The 24,510-nt window shown below is 37.8% G+C and overlaps 2 protein-coding genes across 2 annotated transcripts; one reads left to right on the top strand and one right to left on the bottom strand.

Moving 5' to 3' along the window:
- Positions 1–6,982: 6,982 nt before the first annotated feature.
- LOC122002128 (protein PSK SIMULATOR 1-like) lies at positions 6,983–8,398 on the bottom strand. The gene has a single exon (XM_042557196.1). The coding sequence runs from the start codon at positions 8,396–8,398 to the stop codon at positions 6,983–6,985; it is 1,416 nt and encodes a 471-aa protein (XP_042413130.1).
- Positions 8,399–15,435: 7,037 nt separating this feature from the next.
- Positions 15,436–23,813, top strand: LOC122000799 (protein RETICULATA, chloroplastic-like). Its single transcript, XM_042555259.1, has 9 exons — positions 15,436–15,592; positions 15,829–16,511; positions 16,591–16,689; positions 16,775–16,995; positions 18,326–18,395; positions 18,565–18,644; positions 22,454–22,518; positions 22,975–23,170; positions 23,529–23,813. Exons 2-8 carry the CDS (start codon positions 15,867–15,869, stop codon positions 23,166–23,168), a joined length of 1,374 nt encoding a protein of 457 aa, XP_042411193.1. The 5' UTR covers positions 15,436–15,592; positions 15,829–15,866; the 3' UTR covers positions 23,169–23,170; positions 23,529–23,813.
- Positions 23,814–24,510: the final 697 nt, after the last annotated feature.

Below are 24,510 nucleotides of genomic sequence, written 5' to 3'. Positions count from 1 at the left end.
AATCAACAAGGAAGCAGCGGAGAAGTAGAAATGAGCAGTGAGGGCAACAAAAGCCCCGTCGGGACATTGCCGATTCGTTGAAGCCTGATGAGAATGAGAAGTCGAAGGGTTTCTCTTGAGTCTTCACCAAACAAAATACTAGACTTAGTTATTTTTGGATATATATATATATATATATATATATATATATATATATATATATTAAAAATATTGGGCCCTTGATATTTTTTGGGCCCTAGGCAGAAGCCCTGGTAGCACAAATATATATATATATATACATATATATATATATATATATATATATATAATTTTGATATCTTGCATTCTTATATAGATGACTGTGAGCAATAACTTAAGTGGTCACGCGATTTTAATCTATCTCATCTACATTCAATAATTTTCTTCTCTCTCCCGCATGCTAAATGATGTTAATTTCTAATTTTCTTCTCTCTCCTACATGCAAAGTAGTGTTGGTTTGTAGAAACCAGCATCAACATTGGAGTTGATCTTTAAGATTAGTTGCAATGTGTTGGTCTTTAAAGACCATCACCGACAGTTGGTGTTGGCTTACACAAAGCAACACCAACATGAGTAAATCAGCACCAACTGTTGGTGCTAATTTGCGCAAAGCAGCACCAACGTGGTGCTAATTTGCGCAAAGCAACACCAATATGGTGCTAGTTTGCGCAAAGCAGCACCAATATGGTGCTAGTTTGCTCAAAGCAGCACCAATATGGTGCTAGTTTGCTCAAAGCAGCACCAATGTGGTGTTATTTGTGCAAAGCATCACCAATGTGTTGTTGTTTGTGCAAAGCATCACCAACGTGGTGTTGGTTTGCGTAGAGAAACACCAATGTGGTGCTGGCTTGCGTAGAGAAACACCAACGTGGTGCTGATGTGTGCAAATGATATACGCAAACATGGTGCTGATTTACATACGTTAGTGTTGATTTGCACGAACCAGTACCAACATGGTACTGGTTTGAACAGACTAGCACCATCACGTTAATGCTATTCTTTAAAGACCAACACATTGTGACTAATTTTAAAGATCAACTCCAATGTTCACTTTGCATGCAAGAGAGATAAGAGAATTAGAAACCAGTATCACTTTACATATAGGAGAGAGAAAAAAATTATTACATGCAGATGAGAGAGATTAAAAAATTTGGATCAAAGCTGCGTTAGGTGGCCACGTAAGCTGTCGCCCACAGTCACCCATATAAAGGTGTGCAGGATATCAAAATCATGTTGAGTTGTCAGTTAAAATCAAGGTGGATCAGACATGACCCAAAAGAAATTAGACTCAGCCTAGATGAAACTTGAGTATGATCAAACCAACTTAGTGCACTCATCCTAAGGACTGGATTCTTCCTATAGACCAGACATCCTCCCTGTCTCGACCTCAGATCGCGACATCCATCCGATGGCTCACAAGCTTATATGAGGATAATGAAGGAGAATGCACCCTAACTTGAGGGCCTAAGTGACTTGCCAAGATTCTAACCTTCTTTTGGAGTTCTTTATATATATGATAATTTATTAAAAATTCTTCAAACTCATGTTTTCATATGAAAACCACATATCCCAACCAACTAGACTAATTTAGCTAATTAATAGTTTTTTTTACTATATTGTTATTCTTATTCTTGGGAAGAATTGAGTGAGTAAATAATTTACTTTGTAACAATTTATCTATATTAGTATGATTTAAAAAATAAAGATAATAATTAAAAGTAATTTTGGTTGGGGGAAAGGCGGTTTTTTGTTACCCTTGAAATTATTTGATCATTTTTTAATTAATAACTACTATTTAATATATATTATTCTTAAAATTCTATAAATGAGAAATTCATTTTATCATTTCTACATCATCTTATTCTAGACATAAGTAACTTTATAATTTAAAAATTTTTAATATAATAATCTTGAATCATGTTGAATAGTGCAAGAACTATGAACTCGTGATTCTGAAGTGTGAACCGTAACTCTCTTAAACGTTAAGATTAAAGGTCGACTCTCAAAAACTGTCAAACTAGCGATTTTGAACCGTCAAATTGTCGATTTTGAACTAAGGTCGGGTCTATCCCTCATAGTCTGTCTCGAGATTATGTAAAGGAAAGTAAATATCCCTTATCTCTTTATAGTAAGTCAGTTGTCCTTAGCCAACTGAAAATAAGTATTTATATTGTTAATGATGTTATATTATCTAATTGTAAAATCATCCAGATTAATTCAAAATTGTAAATAATGATGTTATATTATCTAATTGTAAAATCATCCAGATTAATTCAAAACTATTTATTTTTTTTCATCATACTTTCTTAATTTTATATTTATTTAAAAGCCTAATGTCAGTAGATTATTTTGCCCCCAAACATGCAATTTAATTTCTACACGACCATAAATTTCGGACCAAGATCCTCTGGTCCAAGATTCTTGAATCAATCCTAGTCCCCTACTTAGGGCATCTCTAATAGTTAAAGCTTTGAATAAGCTTTTTTGAAGATCTCAATATGCCACATCAACATTATAAAAACTCATTGAAATATTCCTAATGGTTAAAGCTCTAAGTGAACTTTTTTGTAATTCTCTCCACATGTAATTGCATGGCTCATGCACATTAATTCTCTCCATAAGTGGACTTATTATTAATTATTTATAAAATGAAATATTATAAAATATTATGGCAATCATTGACATTAATTATTAGCTTTATGTTTAAGAGAAAAAAACAGGTTTGAAAACTCAAACCTGCTCTTAAATTAAAAACTCCAAACCTTATATACACAACCATAAAAGATCTTTTTGGTGAGGTTTTCCAATTTCACAAACCTCTAATAAAGCTTGCATTGGAGATGCTCTTTCTTTTCAACACATCTACTATTTTGTTTAATTTGTTTGTTTAATTTTACACGATCCCCTGCAAAAAAATTCAATTTTGGAAAAGAAAGTCATTTTTACAAATTTCTTTGTATTGTATGTAATAAGATTTTTCTTTCTTACAACTTACAAAAAACTTCTTGTCATATCGACAATTAGGTATTGTAGGGGACCTAGACCCAGTAAACTCTTTGCTCACTGAAAGGTATTCATTGGTTGGATAGATTGGATCCCACCTATTAAATAGATGAGACCCAATTTATCTAACCAATAAATAAACAAGACCTTTTCTGATACAGAGGGTCTGACCTCATAAATTTCCCTCTCCTCAAGTGGTTGATAAAAATCGAGCACAAAACGTCAGTGCAGGTAACAAAGGGTAGAGGTCTATAAAATTAAAAAATTTCAATAAAAAGTTTGAATCATTAACAGAGGTGAGATTTAGAGTTTGTAATTCAAGAATAGCTTAAATTTTTTCCTCTTTTGAAGAATGAACTTATGATTAATGATAAAGTATTGTTATATTAGGATGTATGATTTATAATATAGGAAATATATGACTTGTAATGTAGGCTCATAAAAAATCGTAAAGAGATAAAAGGTTGTAAAGAGATTTTTTATTATAAAGAGAATAATTTTTTTATTTTTATGTGGTATTGATATGACATATTAAGGGTTAAAAAAATCTCATTTAGAGATTTAAACTTTAAGGATTTGATAATTTCTTGGTTCATCAAAACAAAATTAGAAATGTAAACTTACAAACAATCGATTCCTATTTACGAGATAATTACTTTAGGATTAGTTTCAAACAAAATATCAAAGTATCAATTCAAATAGCAGTAATTCGGTTAATAGCCTCGTTTCAATTCCTCGCGTTCACCGTGCACCGTGCACCGTGCACCGTGCACCGTGCCCAATTTCCATTGGCGACGTGGCGTCCTATTCAATACGCCGTGCGTGCGTGTTATCGTTTTTATACACGAGGGATTGTCGCGACCAAATTTAGAGTTCAAAATGATATAAAATCGAGATAAATATTTTTTTTATATGTTAATTATTATTTAAAGATTAGTAATTGTTTGTGATTTATTTTTTTCGCGTTGATTTTGAGATAGATTGGCGAAAACACTGAAAAAGTAACTCTCTATTGTATATGAGACTTTAGTCTCAGATTGAGAATTTCAAATCATATTAGTTAGTTTACATTGATTATGTGAATAAATATATGAGAAGAGATTTTTTCTCATGCATGGGTGCATAGGGATATAAATTCGGGACTCATATTGCACTAAATCATGTTAACTCATGTATGAGCTGCCCGATTTTCTACTCGGTCAGTCGAATACTCGCTTGACTGCTCACTTGCTGGGTTGCTCACTCGCTTGACAACTCGGCCGCACATTCGCTCGGCCTCTTGAACTGCCCAGCTTCTCAGCCTGCTAGGTTGTACCACCTGGTCGATTGCTCTACTTTACCGGATCAATCGCTTTGCTCATTTGGCTGATCTACCACTCGATCGGCTCTGTTTGATCTACTCTACAACTCGATCGGTTATATTGTCTGCTCGACTTTTCTACCTGCTCAACCAGTCTATATTTAATACTTGATAAAAATCCATCTCTATTGACGGTATGAGATTATAAGCTCATGCCCCTTCAAAATATAAGTTAAATTTAATTTATATATTTAAATTTAACTAATTTCGCTTAATCGCTGGTAGATTATTTATCTACTATCTCGCTCCTCTTTCCCAGCGGGGACAAAATCTTGTTCGGATTATGCGGACAATTCTGTCAGTTTTGAAGTGAAACATTAATACGGCGGATTCGAACATATATATAATGATAAATCACCACGTAAATTGAAAAGCACACCCTACGAATATTTTATAAATATGTTATAGTTATAAATGAACCATGAATGATTTGATAATCCGAATATTCTATTATAATATCATAACCCGGAACATATATATAAATATTTAAAAACAAAGAAAAAAAAAGATGGCATATTGCTGTTGCAGATTTTAGTTTTTTTATTTAATTAATAGTTATATATTTTATATGCATATGTTATCAAATATTACTGTAATATATATTATTAATTAATAATTAATGAAGTTAAAGGTACTTCTATGATTTATATTGAGTTTTCTCTTTCAGGACATTAGAAGATAAACCAATTTAATTTGCCTCCAACGTCCTGTTGGGCAAACACATTACAATCAGTGTGATTTTTCCACTCTTCTTTGTGCGTATCAAAGTCACAAGAACTTACAATCAAGTAAGTTTGAGCAGATAATCTCAAACTGTCGACTCTAGCGAGCCGAGCCACGCGCCGAGTAGATGAGTCGTGGACACCGTGAGTTGTCGAGCAGCGCCACGTTGTACTAAGAGTTGCTGACAGGATGTCGAGAGCTGCAACACGAACTCAGAGTGGATGCCGAGTCCAGCAGAGCGCTGTCTCCTTAAAACAGATTCGGCCCCTCCGCGGTGCTCAGAGGATTAAGTGGACGTTTGTTTCCCAGGATAAAACGGTAGGATCACGAGTACAACTGAGCACTGGTTGTCGTGACGATCTGAACTAGATCCGAAAACTATCACTATTTCTGTTGAGCAAAAGAAGTGCACAACAGAAGGGAAAGAAACATGGGGATTTCAGAAGGAATGAAAGAGCACACAAAATGCATTTTAACTTCTCTCACTGAGCTATTAAGCTGCTCTACTCTCTTCACTTGTGCTCTACTCTCTTCATTCCACTTAAGGTCTCTTTATAGACCTTGCCTGTGCAAGTCTTGCAAGACTTGCAAGCCAGCAAGCCACAACGTGGCTTGCTGGTGGCTGCAATGTGCCAGCAAGCCACGTGTGGCTTGCATGCAAGCCACTTGGCTTGCAAGCTTGCTTGCCATGTGGCTTTGCGTGCCATGTGGCACAAGCAAGCGTGTCACGTGGCGTGTAAGTAAGCTGGCGACCTTCCTTATCTTGTATGTTGGCCAACAAGTTGTCTGACTGATGTAACAATTAATAGGGTTCACAAAAATACCCCTTGGGTTGATGTCATCCGGGCCCTGAATTTTCATCCCCTTTGTTTCGAATCAGCCGGCCGGAAGACTTCACTTTCTTTGTGGGACTACAACCCACACGTCACGTTTTCATTCAATTTTTTTCCAACACGTCCATCTTTATCTTTGCTATTTAGGTTCGTCTATTGACCATTATCCTTCTATACATTAACAATAAACTTTTGTTTAACATCTTTTCTAATTCATTATCCCTTTGACTGCTTTTCACAATCTCACGATAATTCATTATCTCCAAAGATAGTTTTTAGATAGTTTTTTGTTTTTTTGAATCATAATTGATATTCTAATTTTAAGTTTACGTAAATAACTCGATTACTGTCTAGTGACTTGGCCTTTCGTGTGATGATGGTTTGAGGAGTTTAACAAAGTCATTTCTCTGTGTACAAAAAAAGTTTGAGAACATGGACCAAATCAATACAAATTTGGTGATTTCCAAGTCAAAAGTGGGTGATTAAATACTTAAGAGACAAATAAAATTGGCATTGACATCTTCTCAAATCAGATTGCAACAATCTAAACTTTAGAAACTAGTTTATATTATTTTGAAACTTCATGCGCCAAAAAATAATAATAATAATAATAATCTATTCCAACCAGGGGAAATATTCAAACAAGTTACAGCCCCACAAACACAAAGCAGAGTTGCTCTCTCATGAAAATTTTAATGTTTTTATGACTACTTCCAGGGGTTTAGGCAGTAACATGTTACTACAGAGTCAATAATGAACACTTGGAACACGAGCATGACAGCAACTTAAGATTGCGGACGTTCATACCTGCAATTTACAGATCAAACGCTCGCAGAATTCAAAAGCAACAGGCTAAAATAAAATTTCCCTATGTTTTTCTCTACTCTTTCCGGCAGTTTGCACGCAATCGCGTGTTAATTCAACAAAGCCGCAAGAAAATGTCTATACGCTTAATATCTACAGTCATGGAGATGATGAGCAAAGAATAAGGTTGATTTCAGAACTGCCTCGGCGACTGGCTGGATAAACTCATCGCCATTGATGGTCACTCGACCTGCGCTTGCTCCTGGTACCAATGCGCGCAGCTCAGCCCGACGAGGACCTCCACGATGGCGGCCTCAGTCTTCTCCTGATCGGCGAAATGCAGCGTCTGCAGCAACAATGCCCGCGGCCTTGTGTAGAACCTCTGCTCCATATAGTGCTCCTCCTGCCATCGGAGGGTGTCGCGCGCCACCTGACTTAGCCAGGCCAGAATCCGCCCCACCGCTTCCCGCCACCCTTCAGCCATCGTTGCGTCCCTCGTCCCGCCCTCTCGCCGCCAGCATTCCCTCAGCTTCGCCCTCACTGCGGTTCGCATCCCCGACGGCAACATCTCATAGAGCTCCTCCCTCTCCGCCGCCGCCGCTTCCTCTCCGTCCTCTGACATCGACTTGCCTAATTTCTCAGCGAGCTCGATTATGTTGGCGTATCTCAGCGCCAAGCCCGAACCGCCGACGGTGCTCGGGCCTGCTTCCAACAGGTTGCGCATTTCGTCGAACCACTTTTGAGACGTGTCCTTCCGCATGACAATGGGAGCAGAGTTGCTCACGATGGGGACTTCCTTGGCCGCCGATGGCCGATGAATCGGACCCGAAGATCGCTTGGTGAACAGATCGAGACCGCCTGGGAGCAACGGGAAACGGCTATAGTGTCGCTCGGGCGGCGCAGGCGGAAAGCCGAGGACGTAGGGACCGAAGACGAAGCAGAGCCTGGCGAAAACTGTGATGACAGCGCGGACCATCAGCTCAACGATCTTGTCAACGCGCTTGCTCCATAGAGATTCCTCCTTGAGCCGGCGGACCCTATGGCGCTGTGCCGAGACCACCTCCGACGGAACCGTCGAAACGCCGGGTTGCTGCTGCTGCTTCGGAATCGGCCCACTGTGACGCTTCTGCTGCTCAACCCGCTGCTCCGCCGCCTCGAGCCCGCCGAGCTCCTCCATCTCCTCGTACAACTTTGATGCCGCCGCCACCCATTTCTCCATATTCTTAAGCCGCTTCTCGACGTCCTTCTCGGTGGAACCGAGCCCGAGGCGGTCCACCTCGGCGACGCGCCCGAGGCGCAGTGCGCCAGCCTTGACGTCGTCGTAGAACCGATCGAATCTGCGAAGGATAGGATCGCGACACTTGGGGCAGAGGCGGGCGACGGAGGTGGCAGCCTTGTCGAGCTCTGCGAGGCTCTCGGCGCAGGCGAGACGGAGGAGGAAGGACTGGTCCTTGGACGTCAAGTAGGCAACTCCCTGGGAGCGCATGCTTTGGCGGAGGTGGAGGAACTGGCCCTCGGCGAGGGAGCGATGAAGGGAGACGAGGCGGGCCATGGCAGCGGCCGCCTCGAAGGTGAGGATGCCGACGACGGGACTATCAGCGAAGTCGATGCTGCCGATGCGGCCGCGGAGGTTCTCGAACACTTTAGGGACGCCCATGGCGGTGCTTGTGGAATTGGGAGAAGGATTCGCTCCTTGATTGGGGATAGATGGATAATAAGGAATAGGCGGAAGAAGAGGTGTTCTTATCGTTTCCGCATCTCCACGGCGGACGTGGAGTCGTGGACGCGGTTGCGTAAAATCCGACGGGAAAGAGAGAGAGATTGATCGAATCAATCTCGATCAATAAATTCCAAATTCGGTCAGAGAAAAAAGCGCAGGGCTTTGACTTGGGCAAGGGCGGCGTTTTGAAGTAGCTGACGCAAGATATTCACCTACCCTTTTAAGTGTTTTAGGTCTCAAGACGAGACAGAGTAGCCCGTATGTCCTGTCCAATCCTTAAGCGGGTGGGTTTGAGGAACACTTATTATTTGGCGCCGCTGCGGATTCGGAACGCACATAGAAAGATGCCTAATTCACAAGTGTTTGATTTGTAGACTCCACCTTCGATTTTAATTCGACAATTTCTGAAACAAGCTAACCGGTTTTGTATATTATCCAGTAACTATATCCATTTTAAAATTAACTAAATCAATGTATCTTATCTCATTTTCTTTCCTATAATACCCTACTTCCTTTTTATTTTAATTTTTAAAAAATAATCTCTCAACCCTCCTCTTTCATCTATATTTTCTCCATCATTAGAGCATCTAACAATAATACTAGCTAACTAGAGGTGTTAAAAATAAATCCGATTCGATGACTTAATTTGAGTTAATCTAAAAAAAAAATCAGGTCCGCGTTAGACTTTTTCTAGGTTAAATCGAATTTTATTTTAAAAATTAAGATATTTTTATGAATATTAATATCATATTTATATGATAATGATAGAGTATTGAGATAAAAGTGAAGAATTATAGAAAAAATAGTAAAAAAAATTCGCTTTGAATCAAATTGTTGGGTTATTCGGGTCAAGTTCGGGTTGAGTTTAGGGGTTTTGAATTAAACTTGAGTTTGGGTTGGGTTAAAAAAAAACACAACCCGACCCTACCCACTTGAATTGACACTCTTATGGCCAACTATATTGATTTTAAAAGAGGCACTAGGGGTGATCTTTCCTTATCATTCCATCCCAACTATATATTCACTCTCTTTTCATGATTTCCACGCCATTGCATTATTTTTTTATTTTTAGCATTTTGTTTCTTTTTCGGGTTTCTTGTTATTGTCAGAAGTAATTCCTGACGAGTCTAAGAAGTTGGTCACGAGAGGAGTAAAATGAGTGCTTTTGGAGACTAAAACTTGCTTCGTCGATTCTTCGCCGGAAGGCGACTCAAATCGCAAGAGTGTCGGTGTGTCCCCGGTGGCAAAGTAAGTTTTTGATTTCGGATTAAAGATCTGAATTTTGTGTGTTTTAGGTGGTTCTACTTTTTTGACCAGTAGTTATTTGATAAAATGCCAAGGTGGATGACGATAGAGGAAACCCGTCGAAATGGAGATCAAGAAGGATGAATGAGAGATTAGATTTTTTTTAGAGGAAAAAAAAAACTATATTAATATACATTTGATCAAACTTCTTTGTATTATTCAATCTTATCATTGATGTTGGTCTGTGTTTGAGATTACTAATGGATGTTTTGTGTATTTTTTATTTGCTTATCGAAAGAAGATTGATTATGTTATCTTTTGAGCAATTTATTTATTTATCTTAAGGAGTTCATAGAGAATACTGAAGATTATTGATTTAATTTTTTTTCACAGACTAGATTATTTTAAATATTATATATCATTTTATTATAACATATCAAAAATAATAAAAATAAACAGGGTCATATGTGTTGTTGGTTTTCAAAAATACTGTGTTATTGATTTTCAAAAATCAGCAAAAACATTGTTGTTGATTTTCAGAAATCATCAACACCTGTGTTTCTAGTCTTCGAAAATCAACCCTGTATTGCTGATTTCCGAAAATTGAAAGTTATGGATTCTCAAATTTTAAGTTGGCAACATGTTGTTATTGAATTTTTTTTTTAAATCAATAAAACTATGTTGCTGATTTTTGAAAATCACCAAGTATTGCTAATTTTTAAAAATCAACAACATAGTGTTACTGACTTAAATTTTAAAAGATTATAACTTTTAACTGAGATTAAATCACAAGACGCATAATATATGACAATTTATCAAACAACATAAGTGATTTATGAGTTTTTCCACGTATATGGTTTTGAAAATATTCAAATAATATAGTCTCTCTCTTCCTTGTTACTGTTCTTCTAAAAAAAATTTCAAACAATTTTTTTACCGTGTTGCTGAATTTTTTATATCAACAACAACATTATGTTGCTATTTTTTCAAAATCAGTTACACAATATTGTTGCTGATTTTTCAAAATCAACTACATAATGATGGATTTTTCAAAATTAGCAACATAATATTGCTTGTTGAAATTGTATATAATATCGGAAGATAATATAATTTGTGATTTAACTTTTCATTCAATAATTTTCAACATTCTTGGTGAGTTCCTTAAGATAAACAAAAAAATTACTTGAAAGCTAAGATAATACAACTAATCTTCTTTTGATAAACATATTAACAAGCACAAAACATCCATTACTGATCTTAAACATAGACCAAAATTAATGATAAGATTAAACAATACGAGAAAGTTTAATCAAATATATACATAGCCTTATTATTTCCACTAAAAAAATTCTAATCTCTTATCCATCCTTCTTCATCTCTGTCTCGATGAGTTTCCTCCATTGTTGTCTGCAATGATATTTTATCAAACAACTACCGACCAAAATATAGTACCATCCTAAAACACACAAAATTCATATCTTTAATTCAAAATAAAAAACTTAACTTTGCCACTGGGAACACACCAACACTCTTACGACTGAAGTCGCCTTCCAACGAAGAATCGAGGAAGTCAGTTTCATCCTCCGAAAGCGCTCATTTTCCTCCTCTCGTGATCGACTTCTCCGACTCGTCGGACTTTATCTCTAACAATAACAAGAAACTTTAAAAAAAGACCAAATACTGGGGAAAAAAAAGACAATGCAATGGGTTGGAGATTATGAAAAGAGAGTGAAAAAAGTTAGGATGGAATGATAAGGAAAGATCACCCTTGGCGATGGAGTTCGCTATCGTCACCGATTTGCTGTGTCTCTTTGTGTTGTTGGGGGGGAGGGGAAGGAACTGTTGGTGCAATATCCCTTAGGTCAAGGTTGATTGAGTTGACCAAGCTTGAGTCTTGGTCATAGTTTCGATGTTTGACAATACATGTAGACACAATGGACAATGCAGGTGAAAGTCCTAGTGAGTGAAGTTAGGCAGAAGGAAGTCCTGGTGAGTGAAGCCAGGCAGAAGGAAAGTCCTAGTGAGTGAAGCTAGGCAGAAGGAAATCCTGGTGAGTGAAGCCAGGTGAAAGTCCTAGTGAGTGAAGCTAGACAGAATGAAAGTCCTAGTGAGTGAAGCTAGGCAGAATGAAAGTCCTGGTGAGTGAAGCCAGGTGAAAGTCGTAGTGAGTGAAGCTAGGCAGAATGAAAGTCCTGGTGAGTGAAGCCAGGTGAAAGTCCTAGTGAGTGAAGCTAGGCAGAATGAAAGTCCTAGTGAGTGAAGCTAGGCAGAATGGAAGTCCTGGTGAGTGAAGCCAGGCAAGGGAAAATCCAGATGGATCAAGGATAATCGGACATCTGGTGTTGGGAAGTCCAAGTAGGTCAAGGGAGTGACCGGATACTTGGCACGAAGAGAAAAGTCCAAGTGGGTCAAAGGGATTGACCGGACACTTGGTGGGAAGTCCTAGCAGGTCAAAGGAGTGACCAGATGCTAGGCATGATGTACCAACAGGTCAAGGTTGACCGGATGTTGGTTTGAGAGGCTTGGGCCTTGGTTTTGGGCAAAAACTAAGAGTTGGATCGATCAGTGGATCGATCCAGGAGCTGGATCGATCCAGGCCTTTCCCAGCGAACAGAAAGCCTCTGGATCGATCAGTGGATCGATCCAGGCTTTTCCCAGCGAACAGAAAGCCTCTGGATCGATCAGTGGATCGATCCAGAGGTCCCAATCGATCAGTGGATCGATTGGGACGCTGCTGCTTCGTACGATAAGCGCTGGATCGATTCATGGATCGATCCAGGCGTTTTTCCAGAGCACAGGGGCGCTCTGGATCAATCCGTGGATCAATCCAAAGCCTCCCCGATCGATTGGGAATAATTGAATCGATCGGGATCCGACCGTTGCGTCGTATTTGAGCTGCAGGCGAGCGTTGTCTTCGGCATCTCTTCACCGACTCATCTCACATCTTCACCAGCTTCTCCACAGCACTTCTCAAGCTCGAGATCGTCAGTTCTTGAAGGCTCTTGGAGGTTCTTCCAAGTTAAGAGGCGGATCAAAGCAAGAAGAAGAAACTAGGGTTAGAGTTTTTGCTCTCATTGTAAGCTTGTATTTCATTACCTTTCCCTTTCTTCTTGTATTGAGTCTTGTAGGGCTTCTCCGCCCTTGGTAGTTACCATAAAGGAGAGTTTTATTAGTGAAGGGTGTGTGTGTAGGTGTGGATCCTTGGACTAGTCACCTCTTGTGAGGTGGATACCAAGTAAACCAACCTTGTTAGCGTTGTGTGGTTTGTTTCTGTATTTTCCGCTGCGCATCTTTGAAGAAACAAGCAACGCCGAGCAACGAGCACGCGACGAGCTATTCAACCCCCCCTCTAGCTACTTTTCGGTCCTAACAGGAACGACAATGTACAACCACTGTAGGTGCTTCAACGAAGGAGGAAACAAAGATTAAAGAGGAGGGCTAGGAAATTAAGTTTTTTAAGAAAAAATAAATTTAAAAAGAAGAGGGATATTATGGGAAAGAAAATGAGATGAGATGCATGTTTGTCGATTATAAAATGGGTACGTTTTTTAGATAACATGCAAAATCTACTATATTGTTCGATAAATTACCAATTTAAATTTATTTATTTATTTTTATAAAAAAAAATGAGATTCCAAGGATAAGATTAGGAGTTAGAAATTACTTGAGATGGGACGGATCTTGGGGCTAATCCGACTCTAAGTTAGGATTTACTTGAGATGATGTATGGAAATCGAAGGTGCAAGAGAAAGATAGAACCTAGTGGAGAATTCGCCTAGAAATTGGAATTTATTGTTTTTTCCTTCTTGAGTACTTATATGGTCCTCTGAAAAACATATTCATATCAGTTAGAATATTTCATAATAGGGGTTGAAGAGGGGACCTATTTGATGGTCATTGGTTACCTTCCCACTCACCTAACACCGCGTGTCAATATAAGGGATATCCAGGGGATCGGATCTGACAATCTCATAACCGCTCCACCATTCTCAAGATGTCATACATTTTGAAATATTCATCGTTACCGCCAGTGAGCCCGTGTAGGGCATAAACCTATTTTAAGGATATGGAAAAGGACATCAGTACAGAGCGACCGTTGAGGAGATGATGCCAGGATTCACCTTTAAAGGAGAGCACTGACAACTGAAGTAGAGACAGATATCGTCAGGGATGACGGGTAAGACTGAGAAGGAGTCTATTGCTAATACGGAGTCTAAGACTTAGGGTCAGTTTACTTGGGAGAGCGGAAACTAAAACTAAGGAAAAGTTTCCGGTGGAAAAGTTTTCGTCATTTATTTCATTAAAATTTTTAGATGGAAGAGAAACACAATCCATCAACGGATGATTTTGGAGCCAAAATCCATCATCTTAAAATCGGTTGGAAAACAGCGGATGGGAAAAAAATAACGTATGTACCCCTTTTCATTCACAAAATTATACCATATACCAAAACAATATGACGCATGCACCATTTTAAACTCATAAGATTACATCATGTACCTAAAAAAATGACGCATGTACCCTTTTTATTTACAAAATTACAATGCATGAATCCACCTTCCTCCATCAAGATAAACAAACATGCAAAGGAAGGAATTTCTTCACCCTTTCTCTTCTCTTTCTCCGAGGATAATTTTCCATTATAGATTATTTTCCCTTCTTCATCTGCGCTTCAGAGTAAACAGAGCATTAGAAGGAGTCTAAGAATGAGAAGAAGTCTAATGTTGAAACGGAGTCCGAGACTGAGACAGAATCCAAGACTATGAGCGAGTCCGAGACTATGATGGAGTCTACTATTGAGATAGAGTTCGAGATTGAGAGAGTCCAAGACCGAGATAAAGTCTACTGTTGAGACGAAGTCTGAGATTGAAATAGAGTGGATGAGGATACTTATCAGATTTGATTATATCTGCATCCCACCGGAACGGAGTTGATCCTTCTGTAAGTTAAATATGACTCGGTGTGACTTTGATTGATAGGTTAACATCACCGTAAGGGCAGAAGGAAACCCGAGCATCACTTGTCATAAACCTTAAAATTATAAAACGCATTAAGTTTCATGATATTTTTATAGTCTAGTCTCATTGAGAACCTGAAAGAATCACTTTAGGGGTTAATTCGATCCTGCCTGTACAGGCAGTGCCCCAACCTCTCACATTGGGATGGTGGGACCCACACTTAAGTAGTGGGTCCCACCACCTCATTGTGAGAGGTTGGGACACTGTCTGTACAGGCAGGGTGAAATTTACCCATTTTGGGCCGCGTAAACAATAAAGTCGTCAATATAGCTCAATAAAATAAATGGCTAATAACGAAGTGAAAATGATTTGTAAAAATAAACAATTATAATTGAGCATTTGGCGAACAAAATACTTATTTAATAATTTTGCCCACTTCTAATCTTTCAATTTCAACACAGTCACCAGTGTGCCCCGTTCCTTCGATTTTAGTTAAAATAAATCAAAGTTAATATTAATTATCAATTTTATGTTAACACCATGTAGGAGTGGTAGACACTACCGACCAAAACAGATTAAGTTTATTTTTTATTCGTTTTTGAATTAAATTCGTTGAATCTATTTGGTCCTTGATCGGTTCAGAAACTGGTCCGGTTTTAAAAACAGGGTCTTCGGACAACTTTTTCACTGCATCGGTTCGTCTCGTGGGACTGAAACATGTGGTCACTAGATCCTCCATCTTCAACCGTCCGCTTTTCGTTAATTCACATCTTTGCCGTCCATGCTTCCACACACTTCCCGCAATTGGTTGCGTCCCGGAAGAGAAATCGGGTGCGCAGCGACGCGCCGCCTCTTCTTTCATCGCGGTGCCGCCTCAGGGTCTAGCTACCGCGTCGATCACCTCGTCTTTCGGCGAACTCTCTTTTCGGTATTCAATAGCGCGATTTTTCTCAACCTTTTCGTTGTTACTTTTCATAGTTTCAGTAGGTTCTTGTCCTGTTCCTCGTTTTTTTTTTAATGGTAAGAACTAATAGCTTAGCATCTGTCGCTGTATGCTATAACCCGATCAGGTGCTTTTTTTTTTTGTTTGTTTGATTTCCTACCCACTGATTCTTATGCTTCTTACCAACAATATTACTATTTTTTCATAATTTGTTCGTGCAGGTTAGGGTGTTTCTACGGGAGAGTGGACTAGTAAAAAAATGGAAATGGCGCTGTCTTTTTCGAAGTTTGGATCACTCTCAACGTCTGTGACGGCTGATGGCTACCATAGAATCAGTCTCATCAGGTGCCGGAGTAGAGATCATACTGTAGATGTTATTTGTTACGCACAACAGGCAAGACTTGCAACGGGGATCAGCTTACGCTCGAAAGATACTTTCTTGCCCTGTTTTAGTGCTGAAAACACTGAGATTTGCTTGAATAGGAGGAAACTTAACACCGCCATCAGATGCGATCTGCGGCCTTCAGCAGAGGTCAGCTCGGGAGAAACAGTCAGTAGTTTAAAGGGCTCCAGTGATGCTCCTCTAAAGAATGCTATTAGCATTACGGAGGACTACCACGTAGACAACTATAATGGAAACGAAAGCAGAGACATTCTTGATGGAACAGGGGGTAACAGGAAAATTCCACCTGGAGGAGGAGGGGGAGGAGGGAGAGGAGGGGGAGACAGTGGTGGTGATAATAGTGGTGGTTATGAAGAAGAAGAATTTGGGCCACTCTTGAAGTACGAGGAAGTGGTCAAAAAAGTAGAGGCTCACAGTGCGAGTCTTCCTCTTGACATGCTTGAGGCTGCTAAAACCAGTGGGATCCAAGAGCTCCTCCTGCATAGGTACTTGGATCTGCAGGTATTTCTCAATTCTGAGTTCATGTCCAGCCACATAATCTCATACCAGAATTATTTTAACCTTTTGTGATGTGTGGAAGGCATCAGCTTGGCCAATTGGTGCGGCAATGAAATATTGTGCTATGTTTCGTAACCGGATGCTTGCTGACCCATCTTTCCTTTTCAAAATTGGCACTGAGGTTTACTTAAATTTATTTCTCTTAGTATGTGAATCGCATATAATCATGACATGATTTATTTGGAATGCTCTTTGGAATGCTGCAGATAATCATTGATTCATGCTGTGCAACATTTGCGGAAATCCAAAAGAGGGGCAAAGATTTCTGGGCAGAATTTGAGTTGTATGCTGCAGACCTCTTGGTAGGTGTAGTTGTTAATGTAGCATTAGTTGGTATGCTAGCACCATATGCACGCTTTGGCCAAGTGTCTACTTCAAACAGCATATTGGGACGCATAACACGTGCTTATGGAGCTCTCCCTAGCAGGTATGAGCTTGCCAGTTCTGATTTCTCATTCCGGCCAAAGATTGTGATGCTATCTGAAACACAAATTGACTCTTGTAGTCATAAATTGGTAATTATTGGAAGAAATATCTTGTGATGATCCTTCAAATCATCTGTTTCCACTTATCGGTTTTTAAGATGCTCATGATTGAGAACATAGAATTTCAATTATGACAAAAATAGAAAAATATGACTCCAATTACTCTGGTGAACAATGTTTGATGTGGATTCCTAATTATACAATTGTAATAGGTAAAATGCAAAAAAGGATAGAGATATCTTCATCTAATTTGCAAATTAAGTTATTTGGAGTTTGAGTGTAGAATAACAAAAGGCTATAATTAAGCTATTTATACTACTATTAGATCTTTGAACTATTTTTTTTCTTGTCGAGACTTGTCAGATAGATAATGTGATATATGCAACTTTTCCCATATGTACAGTGGAAAGTGATTAAATTTAAGGCTAAAGTAAATATTGTCTCTCAGACAATGAAGTTATATTCCACGTGACTTTAAAGTGGCATGCGTAAGACATGAGGAAGGTGGATGTAGTCAGTTATTTTTTGCATTGAAAGAGAGACAATATATTGCAAACTGGCTATAGTTTTGGAATTTTGTGCTCACAGAATGACAAATGTCATGTGTGATTCTTTATTCATTTTCATAAAATTAAAGAATGTGGTTTTTATTTGAAGGGAAGGGAAGGAAGATGATCAGTGGCGTGATATGTTGTAAGTTTTAGATTTTAGAATGAAAGTTACAAAGTGAACCAATTAATTTAAATTAAAAAGGAGAATTGGAAACTGGCGATGGTTTGATTGAGAGCAAGTAAAAGAGAAAGGATACCATTGGTCCATGTAATTATCAGTGCTGTTGACACTTCACTCCAACCAAACTCAGTTGTGGGAATGGTTCTGTGATCTTTACCCGGGTAGAAGGATTTTTTATCATTCCCAAGATTAATCTACTTGCTAATCTTCTGTGGAAAAGCTATTATTTTATGTTGGTGATTTGTTTCACTGACTCAGTGAAGAAAATGAACTGCCTTTGCTGCTACCATAATGAATCTAACAAGAAGCTGAAAATACTGTTTAATGATTCTGTCATGTGTAACTTTTTCAATCTACTTGTATTTCATGTCTATTTTTTTGCATCAAGGCTTGCATTGTTGTTCTAGTTGAAATCACACTCTTAGCAATTAGTGTGATTATTAAATTTGATCTGTCTTGTTAGTTTGTAATTTAATTTCTTGCTTCTGAATCAATTAGCAGAATCCAGTATGTTAAATAACATGAATGCTTATAATACAGTGTATTTGAAGCTGAAAGACCAGGATGCAAATTTTCAGTTAAACAGAGAATGGCGACTTATTTCTATAAGGTATTATTGTGATCAAAAGAAGTATTATTAGTTTATTACTCCTTTTTTGCTTTTAGGGTGTTAATTGTGAGTTTCAAGCAATGCGACAGTATTATTTTCAGTTTCTTCTCATAAATTAATTGATAAAGGGATGTGTTATAAAATTATAGTTAACCTGCTTTGCAACCAGGGTTTCTTATATGGAACAGTTGGATTTGCATGTGGACTGATAGGGCAGGGCATTGCAAATTTGATTATGACTGCCAAAAGGTCAGCTTATCTTAGGCATATATCAAATATCAGCATCAATAATGAAACTCTTATCATTTTGCATTACTCTGACTATGTTGACTATGGAGTAAACAAAGGAAGGAAATGTGCAAGGGGAAAAGTTGGCACAAGCATATTTTCTGTCCATTTCCTAGCAGAAATGGACAAAGGAAAGGAAAAGACTGGAATGATTTCCTGTGCTTATTGACATGCCACTTTTGCCCTACTGTTCAAGATTTTGGTTAAGGAATCCAACCAAAATAACTAAATGATTATTTTTATAAACCTATGTCAATAGTCTTTTTTATGTTTAAACAATCAACTTTAGAAGATTTAAACTTATCCTCTTTCTTTCCTTCCAAGGAATCTCAAACTAGGGAAAGTTTTCTTATTCATTTCAAGTGTTCTTCCCTAATTTGCTTGTTTCTGTATTAAATTGGACCTTAAGTTGCATGTGCACCTAACTGGTACTTGGTAAATTCCAACATTATATGTACAATTTTCCTTGTTAGTAATTCCCTTTCATTCCAAGCAAAATGGAGATATTTTATTATCTGTCTCTCTTCTATAACCTGTTACAGAAGACACACTATAAAGAAAACTCATTAGTAGCCTAGCTTAGAGGAGTGGTTGAATGCAACGTTATATATATAAGTAATTGAACCACAGAAATAGGTAGATGAACAACTTGTTGAGAAAATAAATAAATGAAGAAAATGTCTGCTAAGCCCATTAATGCTGGTATTTGGCAAGTATAATGGAAGGAGTGGATAAAAGTGTACTGTCTCCTGACACCCTCTTAAATTGGAGATGCTTGATGCATATGCTTATGCAATTTAGACACAAATTATTTCGTTATGTGAGAGTCAGTAAATAAATCAACAATTAGCCCTGCAGTTGTGATAGTAATACTGAGGAAAATGACAATCAATTTAAATGTGCCCGGTCCACTTATGAAAAGACATTGATGCAAAAAATTTGAATGACATTTTTATTCACAATGTGTAGAAGTGGGTGAAAAGCGATGAAGTATGTCCATAGCCTACTATGCCGAACAACTTAAGTAAGTTGAGGTATCTGGTACACTATAAAGAACGCTCTCATGAGTGACCAAATTAGAGTGGTCAAATGCAACATTGTATATATGTAATTGATCCACAGAAATAGTAAGATGAACGACTAGGTGAGAAAACAAATTGACAAAGAAAATGGCTGGTAAGTCCTAATTATTAGTGCACTGCCTCAAATTGTATAAACTATATAAACTTTCTGAGGAAAGAGAAGTTGCAAACAATATACTAGAGCTTTGGAGAATATTCAATTTTTTAAAAAGGAATAACCAACCAAGCTTATGTCCTATTCTAACTAGTTTTCTCATCAGGCAATCCTGCACAACACCACACAACCACAAGAGATGACAGTAAACCCTAGTCAACCAATTGACCAGTAGAGACTAGGTTCATTGATAGATGTCGAAAATGGAAAAACATTTTTTTAATCATCAATTGCTTAGAAGGAATGCTATCAAAGGATGTTGCAGAATCAAGATTTCCATCAACTTATTTGTTTTTTTAGAGGGGCTGATAGGTGTGTGATATTTTCAACTAGAGAAAAAATGAAAAATATTATCATAGGATATTGCAGAATTTAGATTTCCACCAAGTTATTTTCGTTTTCAGAGGAGTCGAGAGGTGTCAGATACTTTGAACAAGAGAATTGAAAATCTTGTATTTTGATAATCTGGAATCAAAGAGCCAAGTGTTTGAAAGATTATCTTGAAATTGAGTACTGGCAGACCTGGCTAATCATCTCCAAGCACACTTGACATTAATTGAAAGCAGGGAAGTAGTGTTAGAGAGTCATTTTTGTGATTTCTTTTTGAATGCATGTGCCATGATATTGGCTAGGAGAATCATGAACAATATGCCCATTCTTCTTGCAATAGCTGCAATCTTCCATATTTTACTGCCAAAGAGAAACCAATATCAGATTGCAACTGGATTTGGTTGATTGTTGGAACTTGGAAATCAGGATCTGATGCAACCGACGTCAGACCTGCAGACACCAAAGAGCACAGTGGATATGGAGAATGCGTGATCAAGTGACACATAAAGTCATGGGTGTTTCATTGGGCAGCGTAGAGAGGATCCAGAAACCATTGTCAAGAGCCCAAAGTAGAATGAGAAACTAGGAACCACCAAAAAGACCCAGATCAGACAAAATTGGAGGATGCATCTGGTGTCCCTCCAAGCGCGCAATTGATCAGTGTGAGATTCTCAACACTTAGTTGCCTAGGCTGCAGTGGAGAGAGTCTGATCTGTAACAGCGGATGGTGAGTGAGAAGATGCCCAGCTATTGAGTCTGGGCGAGGCAGGAGAACAGCAAAGTCAGATCAGTGGTGGACTACCACTCGCTGATTGAGGTTGAGGAGAGTCTGGTTAGGATGGTGACTTTAAGGAAGATGATAACTGCCAGAAGATCTAGTGGCTGCAAGTACCTGAAGGACTCAGAGTTGGATGTGGGCTGGAAGTGAGGTGTGTGAGAATGGGAGAGCATAGCAGATGAGGAGATCTCAATAGGAGATTAGGACAGAACAGTGATTAGTAGCAGGTCTGTGGACGCAGAGGAACGATGTCATTAGGAAGTACTGAGAGAAGCTCTAATACCCGATTAACATGTTAAAAATGGAATTGGAGAGATTCTTGTGTATCTATTTGTTTAACAAATACAAAATTATATATACAAGATTGTTTCATAGAAAATGGTAAGATGAATAGCTTGCTCAGAAAACAAAGAAAGCAAGAATAACAAAAATTGAAGTGGCCTTGGCCTTCCTCTGAAACAATATGCATATGAGAAATGTCTATGATGTCTTCCTGTGAACTTAGATTATCTAAGTGGTTGCAATTGTCCCCAATGAGTAAATGACAACAAAATATTATAGAGGTAATACATTTTTACACTATGCACCCTAAAGAAACTATTCAATTGCATCCATTAAAATACTATGTCATGGTAATTGAGCTATTATTTTTCTTATTTATGGGTCATTAAGTTTATAAGGAGTGCATGTATTATATTTTTATCATCAGAGATTCCATAAATTTGGACATAACTTGTTTTATATTTTTCAAACATGATCTTATCCATTTGAGCTCCATAACATGTTTTTGTTCAAATTAGTCTTTTTCTTTTTGTATTTTTTTAAAATTCATTGATAGAATCTGATCTAATAAGTAGATATTTTTACTGTGTTTCATCCTGAATTCCTTACACAGTTAGTTAAAAATTCAACTTCTATATGATAATTTTGCACCACCTACAAATAGTTGAATTTTGCACCACCTACAAATAGTTGATCCTAGATCTGTATCTCTTACTCATGGGATTCTTGTTTTGTGTATGGCTGGCAGCACTTGGTGTTCAAGATATATCTATAGCATGTCTTTAACTTTACTCCCTACTACACTGGTGAAAATGGAACCCATAGCATTACAAGATCTTCTTTAGATTCACTGAATGACTAGAGTTACTATGTTCAAAAAAATGTTTGTTAGCTTTTCCTCTAAGATAATAATTGTTTGCTTCTCTTTAAGATTTTATAATCTAATAATGCATGATTTGAAGCTGATTGTTTGGTACAATTGGTAACTGACATTATGACTGCCTAGTAAATATCTTTTTGTGTCCTTGCACTTGATACAACTATCCCATTAAAATCAAAGAATCAAATGCAACATTCAATTCTCCTACACCACTAGTGCTTCTGCCTTATGATGCATCATTTATGCTATATCTCCCATGTGCAGGAGTGTAAACAAAAAAGAAGACGATATTCCAGTTCCACCCCTGATTAAAAGTGCTGCTCTCTGGGGTATGCTTTTTAACAAACTTCCATTAACTCTGAATTTTCAATGTTCTGATGCTACAAGTTATCAAGGTTACTATATGTATCCAACATTAGTAATCATTTTTCTCATTATTAACACGTTTAAAAGCATATATAGTTCTATGCATGGAACTGCATTCAAGCTTTTCGTAATTTTCTTTAGCAGTCATTCCCTATGTGAAACAACTGGTTATAAGCCAAGACTAGCTTCCTCAAAAGACTCGCAAACAATCTGACATTCACAAACCAGTAAATGCATGATTTAACCGGCCTACTATTTGACAGTGATGCATTTTTAGCCAATACTGCATGTCACTCTATGCTGTCAATTAATATATAGCATAAAAGCAGTATTTGGTTTTCTTCAGTACATGCAGGTAAATCTCAGACATGTCCCTCAATAAGGCTAATTACTAACAGTAACCTCCTTTGGATTCACAGGTGTTTTCCTTGCTGTTTCTTCTAATACTCGTTACCAGATTATAAATGGCCTGGAACGTCTAGTTGAGACTTCGGTTGTAGCAAAACAAAGCCCATCCATTGCAATGGCTTTTACTGTTGGTGTTCGCTTTGCCAACAACATATATGGTGGAATGCAGTTTGTTGATTGGGCCAGGTGGAGCGGCGTCCAATGAGGGTATGTAATTGCAAGACTTCATTGCATAATTATGTGGATTGTGTATTGTCTCAAGTTTGTGCTAAATTGTCCAACCTATTGCTTCTAGTTTAATATCATTCATTCTCAGTGACCTCCTTTCTAATATTTGTCCAAGAAATGTTCTCTTCTTCCTTGATTTGTTTATCACAGTGCATTGAACTTTAATGTTTTATCCCCAACTGTGAAATATTTTAAATTTACTTTCGTAGTATCAATGATGACACGGTATTGTTTTAGCACGCCCTGCTTAACTGTTGACTTAACGAAGTTTTTGTAGTTTCACCATCATCAATATTATTAATTGAATCGTATTGAATGCGTTTCTTGGTACATGCAGGGATGCATCGTCTACGAGCAAGCTTTTATCAGATGGATCTTTCATTCTAGGTCTGATACAGCACGATGTTTCTGGGAATTAGGCCTGCTCAAATGAGCAAGTTGTTTGACTTAGTTTCTAGTTGTTCGTCAACAGTAGAATTCTGGGGCATTTTAAAGTTGTAACCAGGATATGCAATCTTCTTAGCGCTATTGCATCTCATTTTATAACGCTAAGGCTGGAAATTCTTGTCCTTGGCGTAATAATGCGATTGATTTAATAGAATGGCTTGAATTAAATGTAAAACTTTAAATTTTAAAAAATTGTTTTATATAATAGGAAAGATAATAAGGGAACGATGAGGTGGGTTTTGTTCGATGATCAGATCTTAATGTAAAAATCGAAAACATTTATAAAATGGAATTGAAAAATAGGCCTATTGGAAAGTTAGATGTATGAAAATCAATATTATGGGCATATAAAAATAATACTAAAGGTGGATGTATATAACACCGTATGACTAATTGAAGATCCGGTTATAGCAAATAATAAACGGGAGAACAAATTCGACTTACAAAATCTTTATGGTGTGTGTTGCGGCGGAATTTTACGATCCTACGTGTCGTGTAGGATAGAAAATTATATTGTTTTATCAGTCAAGAGCCGGTAAATGCTATATAGGGAGGGCCAAATTGATCTCAGAAGAACTTACCTAATACACTCCTATAAGTATAAAACACGACTTCTTTCTCAGTAGCCGATATTATTTTTCACTTATTCTCATATATCAGCATCATCTCTCGATCAATCGTCATCATCTATCTCTCAATCCCAGTTGTCGACACCATCTTTCAATCTCGGCTTCAATACTTACATAATCTTTATCTTGATCTCAATTGCTAAAATCCTCTCTCAATATTGAACCTATCATTTTCTCAGTCTTACATTTTGATTTTATCTATTCTCAGGATCACTTTACATTAATTTTACATTTTTCACTCTT

The sequence above is a fragment of the Zingiber officinale genome, chromosome 7A, assembly GCF_018446385.1.
Source record: "Zingiber officinale cultivar Zhangliang chromosome 7A, Zo_v1.1, whole genome shotgun sequence".
Taxonomy (NCBI): Eukaryota; Viridiplantae; Streptophyta; class Magnoliopsida; order Zingiberales; family Zingiberaceae; genus Zingiber; species Zingiber officinale.
Note: the sequence above shows the minus strand (reverse complement) of the source record. Positions and strands in the feature narration are given on the sequence as shown.